Raw genomic sequence first — 10,477 nt, 5'->3', positions numbered from 1 at the left:
AGCTGCACCCCTGTCTGAAATTCATTGCGTAGTCCACAGAGACTACTCAACTTGTGCATCGATTCAAAATTCAACGTTGAATGCTCTTGGGGCACATTAAAGTAGTCTCGTTACATGATTCATGCTCAATTACCAAATACCGTAAATCATGCTTCCAAGTGCGACACTATCGTAGTATCAACGACATATCAAGTCCCAAGACATCTGGAAGGTTTTTATTACAGAGACATCTTTGGCAAAGTACAAGTACACATATAATGCACAAACGGCAATTTAACTTTCCCGTAAGCTTGACTAACAGTTAAAAATATCCGCTTACAAATGTATGCACACGATGGGAGAACACCTTGAGGACAACTGATACGTGATATTACGCTATGTAAAAGTTTGAAATATAACTCTGGGCGAAAGGATAGATCAATTCACAAAAAAAAAGTTTGGAGAAGCATAAGCTACAGGTTTATACACAGAGGTAGGCGGCCCAGCCGCATGGCTACTAACAGAGCATACAATATCAAAAAACATTTTGCGGGCGTGTCCAGCACTGACCCCGGCTAAGATCTTCAGAACAATACAACCCTAAATATATCGTAGGCAAGTTGAACTGCCCTTCAAGGAGGTTTGCAGTCCTGTCACAGACGCTAAGTTGACAGTCGTGGATCGTCGTTGCAGAGGTTCTTGAAACCGCATCGGGCTTCGCGCGTAACCCCACGTGGAACAGTAATTAGTGATTGATTCGTGTGACAATGTAATGATTGCCACTAAAAGCAATGTGGTTATCCTAGCGGCTGCCAACAAAGTTCAGAGAGAATCGCTGTAAGGTGGAAGGTGGCATAACTGAATGGTATCGGCACACATCAATATCCTTAGGCTGGGCTAAGACAAACCATCCGCATTGTAATCCCATTGACGCTAAAACGTTCCCCCACTCCGCACTTGCCCTGGGACGAGAGAGCACTGACCAATTTTAGCGTTCAGTTTTTCACTGTCCAGCCGAATTTCGACACAGATCTTTGACTTTGTGTAGGTAACTCCGATAAAATACATGCAATACGAGTAATTACATTTGCCACCCGACAGGGCTTGGTGTTGCTGAAACTTATGCCATCAGAAATTACGCCGTAAGGTTCCATGGCCGCCTCGCATCTGGCATGTATAACCTGCATTCACAACGCGCCTGGCCGCAGCGTGGGCGCCACTTTTGCTTAGGTTCCCCCTGCCCCCATTTCCGGTGCATTTGCACAGTCCGGCAGCTTCAACCATTCCGGCGCTAGTTCAAGTACATTTGCAAAGCTGTATTAGCAAATGCCTCAGTATTATTCTCGTTCAGCATGTCAATCTGAGGAGCTTCAGCACTCGGACAATCTATTTAAGCAACTTGTTTAATTGGAATTCCCTGCGGCTCCTCAAATGGCTTCAATTCTATAATCGGATCAAAGAACGCCTCGTAAATTACCTTGTTCGCCAAAGTGACCGGTGAATCCCGTCGCGCCAACAATGATTGCTACTTCTTGATCTCTTTGATTTGGGTTAGATATCGACCTTACGCAACTGGGATGACTGTACAGATCGAAGCCCACTAGCAGTCCCGCACATCTCCCCTTATCGGTTCCTGCCCTCCGCCTGTGAACACCGTAGACTGTCGCTTTACAGATCTGTGACGCGTCCTACGAACAGCAGCAGTCCCGTAGGTCGGTGCTTGATGGCGAACACGAACGGCCTGTCGGCCGAGAATCTGGGCGTACCGATGCGGCTCACTATGATGGCGACAGTGGAGCCACTCGCCTCGGTGCCTTTCTCGTCCACCTCGAGCGCCGCGCGGTGGTGAACGTCCTCAACGTAGAGGCCGCCCTCAGCCTGGATGCCCCTCAGGTCAGCGTAGCGCTCCGAGAAGAGCGCCTTGACGCCCAGCCTCTTGAGCGGCTCCTTGAGGTCGACGCTGGTGCGCACCGTCATCCTGGGAATCTCGATCTCGATGGGCCGCAACTCGGGCCTCGCAGACAGGAGGATCTGCTCGAGCCGGTTCTCGATGTCGCTGAGGTCCTTCACGGAGCGACGCCTGGGCAGCGCCAGCAGGAGGCTGCTCTCTCCGGTGTAGGGCAGCTCGAGCACGTAGGCACTGCCCTCGTAGGCCAGCGGGAACCTGCCCTTACCGATCATCATGCGCACGGGCGTGTTGCGCGAGAGGCCGCGGAAGACGCCGTCGAAGGAGTCGTTCGGGTTGAACGCCTTCTGCCAGATGCCCCGGAAGTGGATGGCGTTGAGGAGCAGCAGCTTGCTCATCGGGTCTGGCGACCTGCATGTGCGCCGATCGTTCGGTTATTCACACACCTGTGTGTAGCTAACTCAGGTTCGTAAACCCTACGTTGGGGTATACCTGCACGCATGGTGCAGCGTTACCAAAAAGAACATTAGCTACAAATTGTGGTAATTGTCACAAAGGGATTAATTCGGTATATCCTATGGCTAATTGTAATTATTGCTCAGTACTTCATTTACTTTTATACATGGGCCAAAATAGTCGTAATAAAAATATTTGTAGTTCTTCAGTTTCCTAATTCGTGTCTATATTCTTATGGGCGGATTTAATCTATGTACTTGCTCAGAAGGTATTTTTCCCAAACGTTGTTGACGTTATTTTTTATAAAAGCAACACAGAGAGCGTTTAATTCTCAATTGTTCCCGTGGTGTCTTCTTACATAGATCACTCGCTATAAAAACATTTTATCGTCTTCCATCGCGATGTTTCGTCTTCTATGTTCTATCGCGTCTTGTATCGCGATATCGCGATGCTTTTGCAGTTCGGTTGCCAAGTGGTCCTGCAGAACATCATGAAAAACGTCACATCGAACGGAAATGTGCCTAATGTGACGAGGGCTACACTCTAGCGTCTTCCTGATGCAATAAAGGCTACACAAAACCCAGGCGCCTTTGGTGAAAGCATTAATTAATGTCCGATTAAACCGCTTACAATGCTCCTTTGGTAAATGGACGTCGCAAGCAATGGAAATTAGTAAATAAGTCGTGAGCCGCTGAAAGCAGCTCTCATCGTAACTGGCCAATCCCCCTGAGTGGGCATGCTTGTAATGAGGGGTTGGTTATATTGACGTCGCAGCCAAATGAGAACTGGCGAGCGTTTCAAGACAGCTGCCATCGTCACTGGCCAGTCCCAATGAGTGGGAATGGTTCTATTGAATGGGTTAGTTATATTGACGTAGTGTTCCAATCAGAACAGCTTTGCTTTTGACAACAGCCGTCATTGACGCTGGCCGATCCCGCTTAGTGGATATGCTGCCGTCGAAGCTAAATGGGACTTCATGCTTCAAGATTCTGAAAATGTTTTGAGTAACAGCACCAACACCTTCTCTATAGTTCCCTAATTATTGTTTTCTCTTACAGAGTGACAGCGGTGATGATAGACTCTTGAAAAAAGAATACCTATGTTTCATGCTAGATTGGGGCACAGGCCTCCCCAGTTTTCAAGTTTGCTTATGCGGCGTCAACACCTGCCGGAACAAGCGCCAAAGTTTTGCTTGAGTACGGCAAGAAGGGCGAAACGGCTACAACGACGCAATCGCGTCTGACAGCATAAAATCGCGCAGAATACTTGAACCAATACTGGACAGGCTATATCAGCCTTTACCAGCATACGGCATGCCACTTCTACGCAAATGGGGCGTATATAGTGGTCAGATAAGTGCAGCCGCAAGAGCCAAATGTCCACAGCCCTTCCTCGAAGCTTCGTTCATGAGATGTCATAAACGGGCAGCGCAGCCTTACATTCCGTACACCGTTCTGTAATCAGGTTCACATGTTCCGCACTTTAATGTAAGGAGCGGTAAACTCAGAAATACTGGTTCCACGGCTGCCTTGGGCCAATTTTTATAATGTGTACTCACCCACAAGCCCGTGTTCTAAAATGCCCTCCGCTTTACTATGCCTAGCCATGTGTGCCGTTAACTGAACTATTAAAAAAAATACGTTGGTTCATTGAAAAGGATTGTTTTGTCCTGATACCAATGATGCCAAGTTTATCGCAAGCTTCAAACAAACATACAGATAATAAGGAAGACATATGAAGCAGTGGCAAGTTCCCGCCCACGTTCTGGCAACTTTTCTATGGTGTCGCAGAAACTTGTAGTGCAATTGACGGTCGCCAACCTAAGCCAACGCCAAAAAACATGACTGGGCAATTGTAGTCGGGGCTTCTAGCCCCGTTTGATCGTGTCCCTTCAATTCTAACGTGCAGTTTAAGCGCTAAAAAGTATGTGTTTATTGCTGGGTCATTCTACGCCACTTCTGTCCATAAAAGGTCACTGTTGCGTGAAATTTGAATGCTTTCTAACACTTTTTTCATTTATTTTTTGCGGTTATAAAACGTCTTCCGTGGGCGGAATGGCGCTGTGTGAGTCACCATAGGAAGGTCCTTTCGAATTAAACAGGGTTGTATTTTGTCTTTAAGGCCCCTAAACAGGGAATTTATGGGGTAAGAACGCGTAATGACCTCACCTGTGCAGAGCGTTCTGTATGCGTCCCTCGGTGACCCGGGACACCTCTCCGTTGACGCGGCTGAGCAGGTCTTCGGGGCGCGAGAAGTCCACCTCCATGACGCCGCCGTCCCCCAGGTACTGGTCAAGGTTGGCTCTGTACTCGGCGGACACGGGGTCGCCCACCCGAGTTAGCGCGATGGTGCTCGAGGCCAACTCGCTCGAGTTGGTCAGAAGGTGCCGCGCGAGCTTTTGCTGCGCGGCCAGCGCGGCCATCGGGTCGTCTAAGTTGTCCATGGCCAGCGCACGTGACAGCTCGGCGGCCGTCTCGTTGCGGGCTCCCAGCAGTACCATCGCGAGCACGCGACTCAGGCTCCAGGGAGAAAAGAAGATGTTCCCGCTCGAGCTCGAGTTTACCAAGGTGCGATACAGGGCCAGCCCGAACTCGTTGCTTGCCTTCGCCACACCTTCGGGCACGATGTCCGGCGGGCCCGGTGCCACACTGTCGACGAGGTTGTTGGTCTGGCCCCCGGACGGTGCCGCCGAAGAGCCGAACACGAGGCAGGAGCATAAGATGGCGGTGGCGAGACAGCCCATTCGTAAGGTGGGCGCGCTTGGGTGGGGCATGGCCGTCTTGTGAGATCCCAATGAACTCGGCGGTTCGAAGTCGATCTCCCGCTCTCCTGCTCCGGAGAATACACGCAGCAGGGCTCTCTCTAAGTCGCCGCGAAATGAGCAGACAACGTCTCTTCGGCCCGAATGGTTCCTTCTCGTGCGGGGCCCTCTCTGTCGAGAAAAGAGAAGCAGACACGCCACAGGAACGGTGTCAAGAGAGGCACGGTAGTCGCCGAGGTCTGACAGCCGCCGTAAACTGGCCAGTCCGTTAATACGGCAGGCGCAAAGCAGGGGGAGGGAAGTGTGTGGGAGCGCCAAACCGGTCACGTGAGACCGCCACCCCCCCCCCCCTGCGACGGAGCGCGTAGCACTCGCTTTTTGCACGCCGTGCCGCCACGCTGGACAGACAAAACTAGTATTTCCCAATGATAGCCGACGCCAACGGCGCGCAGGGGACGGGCGACGCTTTGGTGACGTCGAGGGCGTATCAGGGCGTTCCCCGAGCATCACGCGTCCACATACGTATTCCAGCGACGTCAGTGGAGTTACTTTCTCCTATCGCGTATGCCTGAAACTTGTCTGTCAGGCGCGATACGGACTCTACAAATAACGAGCTCGGCTGTTTGCAGGGCTGATAGATACGGACAGGCACAGACGGGGGAAAACCAAAATTCTCTTTGTGCTTTTCGCGTTCCACGGCAATAACGGTGTTGGGCCGTTGACACAAGGGCTGAAGCAATGCGCTCCTATCGGTCCAACCTCTACGCTCGTTCGTGACTTCCTGGCTTACTTTCTGCATCAACAGTGAGGTCAAAAGGGAAGAACGGTTTTCAAACCGAAGCTCTGATGAAAGATTCTCGTTTCGCTGTGGTTGGCAGAGCTCCCGCTCACATTTAACCTGCGCGATAACAATCGCCGTATACTGCCTTCTCAGAGCGTTGTCCTCATCGAAAACTTTCCTCGTTCGACAAACGCGGCTATACGTATGTATGGACTGCGCCGCCCGAAGAGTTTTTTTCTCTGTGCACACAATAGCGAACTTCCGCGGCATGCGCGGATGGGCCCTGTCAATCGAAGACAAGGAATGGTTGCAGCATCAGGCATTCGTATTAAGCTAATTTTTTCCTCCGGATGGTGAGTTCCGCGGCAGGGGAATACTCCATACGCCGGCGCAGTGTTTAAGGCCCTGAAAAGTTATCAAAGGTGATACGCTTTCCTGGGATACCTAAACACTAAAAAATTTGGTCTGTCTGTCTTTCTGTCTGTGCCTCCAGTCAGCCGCTCGGCCAAGCGTTAAAAGAACACTTCTACTAAAGGCATGTACAGGCAAAACCTTCCCAAACTACAAAATCTGGTAGCATACTTCATGCTTGTGAACATTTTTCTGCAAAAAGAACTCATTAAGCATATTACGGGAAGAACATAAATACTAATTAGTAGTAGCAGGGTGTTTTAATTAAAAATACACGTTAGCTTAATTTTTGGCCAAAAAAAGGAAAAGAACTCGACCGAAACAACATTTTCGCAAAACGGACAAAGAAAGCTTGCGCCGCAGGCGGCACCCCAAGCCCAACAGTAACAAAAGATCTCAACAGATGGCGCGTGAACAGTGAGATCACGGGAAAAGTGAGTTGGATTGAGCAAACCTCTATCCCCTTTATCATGGAAGTAGGGACGACGGAAGGAGAATGTCGCAAAGGGTGGGTAGCGGAGAGAGCAGCGGCAGTTGCATGGTCAAAATAAGTTTCGTTACGAATTGACAGACATTTCGCCTTCGCCTGTTGAGGAATATCGCCCGAAAGCGGCACACATTCGTGATTGTAATGAGCCGTTCAATCAACCACGGCGGTTGTTTGCTACTCTGGAGGTAAGGCTTCGCCAGGCTTCCGAGTGTGCAAACATTTCTCTTGTCACCGACTATTTAGTGCTCACCCTCCGAACGATTAATTGATTGATTGATTGATTGATTGATTGATTTCACTTCTTGACTGACAAAAGTGATAGTTGTTTATTAACTGTTTCATAGAGCACAAAGTGGTCCAATGTGCCACTGAACCAGCCGCGGTGGCTCAGAGGCTAAGGCGTTGCGCTGCTGAGCACGAAGTCGTGGGTTCGATTCCCGGCGCTTTTCTGATGGAGGCGAAAAGCAAAAACGCCCGTGTGTACGACATTTCGGCGCACTTTAAATAACCCCAGGCGGTCAAAATTAATCCGGAGCCCTCTACTACGGCTAACCTGGTCGCCTGCGTTGCGGCGGCGCGTTAAACCCTACAATCAATCAATCAATCAATGTACCACCGAGCGTTGTGCCACTGATTTATTGACTGTAGGGTTTAACGCGCCGACGCAACGCAGGCGATGAGGGGGCCGTAGTGGAGGGCTCGGGATTAATTTTGACCACCTGGGGTTATTTAAAGTGCGCCGAAATCTCGTACACACGGGCGGTTTTGCTTTTCGCCTCCGTCAGAAAAGCCGCCACCGCAGCCGAGAATCGAACCCGCGTCCTCGTGCTCATCAGCACAACGCCTTAGCCACTGAGCCATCGCGGCGGGTGTTCTAACACCGTCGGCGGCTTGATTGGGGTTGCACAGGACATGTAGGCCTGCGTATACCCTAAAATGACGATGTGAACGTGTCATCATCGCCTTTTTCCCTTCTGCGTATTTTCCTCCGTTGCTACTACCAAGACCCTTTATCAACTGTCCTTGTTAGGCCCATGTATAGACGTACCATTTGGCACCCCTAACGTTAGGCTTAATGACTTGTCAACTGACTTCAAGCTCACTATACGTCAAACTGCGGTACCGTTTGACACGACGATAGAGCTCACAGCGTAGCGACAGGGCAAACGTCCGGCCGTCCATACCCGCGTCACAACTGCCTTCTATCCCGTCCCGCTGCAGGCAGTAGTGCGGACGGCTGTTGAGCAACTATGACGCCGTTGCTAAGGCTTCGCCTAATATACCACAAATTTAGCTAGGTGTGATATGAGTGCTTTCGCACTACAAAACGCTAAAAGGTGCAATAGTAGCTTCAAAAGACTCTTGATTGAGCTACCCACCCCTCAAGCTTACAAACAAGAACGAAATGTGCAATTCTATTATACAAATGAAATCATTTTGCAACACCCGAATAATCATACAAGTAACAAAAAATATCCGCAATACAAAACGGGTCTCAGGAACGACACATTTGGACGACGGCATCTTCTCGTGGTGCCAAAAAAATACATACCTGTTAGATGTTCGCGTTTTGAGAGGAGCGCACGTATTATGTCACTCAATTCAAGTTAAACCTAAAAATGAAGCTATGGATTAAGCCTAAAGCCTAAACTATGATATTCATACCCCGCCACTATGCACCGATCTCCAGCCAAATCAGCCGAGGTGTTAAAGGCGATTAGGCGCCAGTACAGCGCCATCTAGGCAGAGAGAGTTTGTGGACGCTCGTTGCCTAAAAGGAGACGCGCCTTCTGACTCACAGGGGGAATGACACGAGTGAGGGCGTCGGCTCGTTCACCATGGCGTGTGCACTTTGAAAAACGCAAACGTAGTCGTCAACGCGCTATCGTAACCTTGACTGCCCGGTTCTACTGGCGCTGTCAGTCGCCGCTCGTCCTATCTAGTTTCAGTGCCCGGGTGACAAGCTCGAGATCTTTGCAGTGTGCGACAGGCAGTCCGAAAGCCATCGTGTACCCTCTGTTCTTTCAAGGCGCCGATTTCTCAAGCAAACAGCTCTTGAAATCAGCGCCTCGAAGCGATGGCATGTCACTTCAAGGATCTCTGCAACAAGGGCTGCATTCGCTGCATCAATGGTGTGTTGTCGTGAAGATTCACTTGGAGGAACTATTTGCCCCCATGCATTCAGGGCAGAGGGAGAGCGGTTGGAACGGCGTAGGTCTTCAGGCGGCAATTGCGACATAGTTTCGTCGTTTGCAGCCCCGACTGTAGCCCGCAAAGCGTTGTACCGCAATCAAATTCTGCTGTGCGAGCTACTTTATATGCTGACACGCATTTCTACGTGTTTGTGCGTGTGCGCATATCTGTTGGCAGCTGTCCCACGGTGATAACACAACGCTCTGCCAGCACTTACGAAATTAAAACTGACGCCATTACGCAACTGTTGCTTATAAGATAGCGCCGTAGCGCGCGATACGGTTTTCAGAACAAAATGGAAGCAGCAGCGCTTGCAAGGTTTTGCTTTCTCTGACCGCCTCTACGCTTACTAAACCTAGCAAGCTTCTCAGCTGACTTTTTCACGACTCTTTTTTTTTTTAATATTCACCCCCACGCTCCATATTAGCCCTCACTGTATTTCACAAATGACATGGTTTCGTGCAAGCTAGGTGGCGCGAAACGCCAACGCTCAGTAGCATTCTTCACTTGCATGCGAACGGAACGCTTGCGTGCGGACTGAGGGAGTGGTATGAACCGCACAACCGCGGTACAACCGTCTCTTTGCCGTAACGCATTACGAATGTCCAGACCAGTGGTTCAAAGGATGAAACATCATAATATTATACGGCGCATCCGCTAATAGACTGTCTTCAAGTTGCATGCCAACAGAGAGCCGACGGACACCCGAGAACAGCGACGGCTCCCGTAGTCTCCAATAACACGACTGTCACGCAACGTTATCCGAGCTAACTTACATACGTCTCCGGTCACTCACGTACCTTTATAAATGTGCCTCAGCCGGTTGTCGCTTCTTCCTACAATCTACGGATGGTCTTCAGAAGTAGCCGAAGCAGAACGTTGCTATACGAAGACGGCAGAAGCAGCTTGCAAAACGAGGAAGCAACGACGGACTACACCTCTGCCGAGATCTGCCGTGCAGGACGCGTCGCCAGGCCGCCGCCGCGCACGCAATACGACGACTACGGCGGTCAACCCGCGGGGAGGGATGGAGGGAGGGGAGGCCTGCAACGGCACAGGTGGAGTACGCCTGATGGCAGCAGCGTCGCCGAGAGCGTGCGTACGTACTACACCGACGAGTGAGCTGAGCTGGTGGCGTGCCTATGCCAGCGGGCGACCTCGGTGCCGCTGGGTTTTTCTTTCTCGGCGGCGGCCGCTTTTGGGACGAGGAGAGAAGGAACAAGTTTCCGTCCGTGCGCCACCGCTAGCAGCCGGCGCAGTCTTGTGCGTGCCAGCCCGAGGGCATGGCCGAAACGCTCGATTGTTTACCACTCCTCCCGTGAGGCAGCAGCTTAGCAGACACCTTTCTCATTCTTTCTCTCTTTGTTAGTTGCTCCCCGCGTAGTGTGCGTGCAGGTGCGTGTATGTGATAAAGAGTGGGAGAGAGAAATATCCTGGTGTAATTTTTACGCCCCTAGCGACGAGTAAACTGTGCAAGCACCCGTTGTACACGGCTGAGAC

At 50.7% G+C, this 10,477-nt stretch overlaps 1 protein-coding gene across 1 annotated transcript; it reads right to left on the bottom strand.

The window, feature by feature from the left end:
• Window positions 1-199: 199 nt before the first annotated feature.
• On the bottom strand, window positions 200-10,198 carry LOC144169241 (leukocyte elastase inhibitor A-like). Its single transcript, XM_077698298.1, has 3 exons — window positions 9,778-10,198; window positions 4,510-5,273; window positions 200-2,296 (listed from the first exon to the last, which is right to left on the bottom strand). The coding sequence occupies exons 2-3, from the start codon at window positions 5,112-5,114 to the stop codon at window positions 1,648-1,650; spliced, it is 1,254 nt and encodes a 417-aa protein (XP_077554424.1). The 5' UTR covers window positions 5,115-5,273; window positions 9,778-10,198; the 3' UTR covers window positions 200-1,647.
• Window positions 10,199-10,477: the final 279 nt, after the last annotated feature.

The sequence above is a fragment of the Haemaphysalis longicornis genome, unplaced genomic scaffold (genome assembly GCF_048455015.1).
Source record: "Haemaphysalis longicornis isolate Haplotype H1 unplaced genomic scaffold, Haemaphysalis longicornis Haplotype H1 scaffold_2, whole genome shotgun sequence".
Taxonomy (NCBI): Eukaryota; Metazoa; Arthropoda; class Arachnida; order Ixodida; family Ixodidae; genus Haemaphysalis; species Haemaphysalis longicornis.
This window is presented reverse-complemented; position numbering and strand designations above follow the sequence as displayed.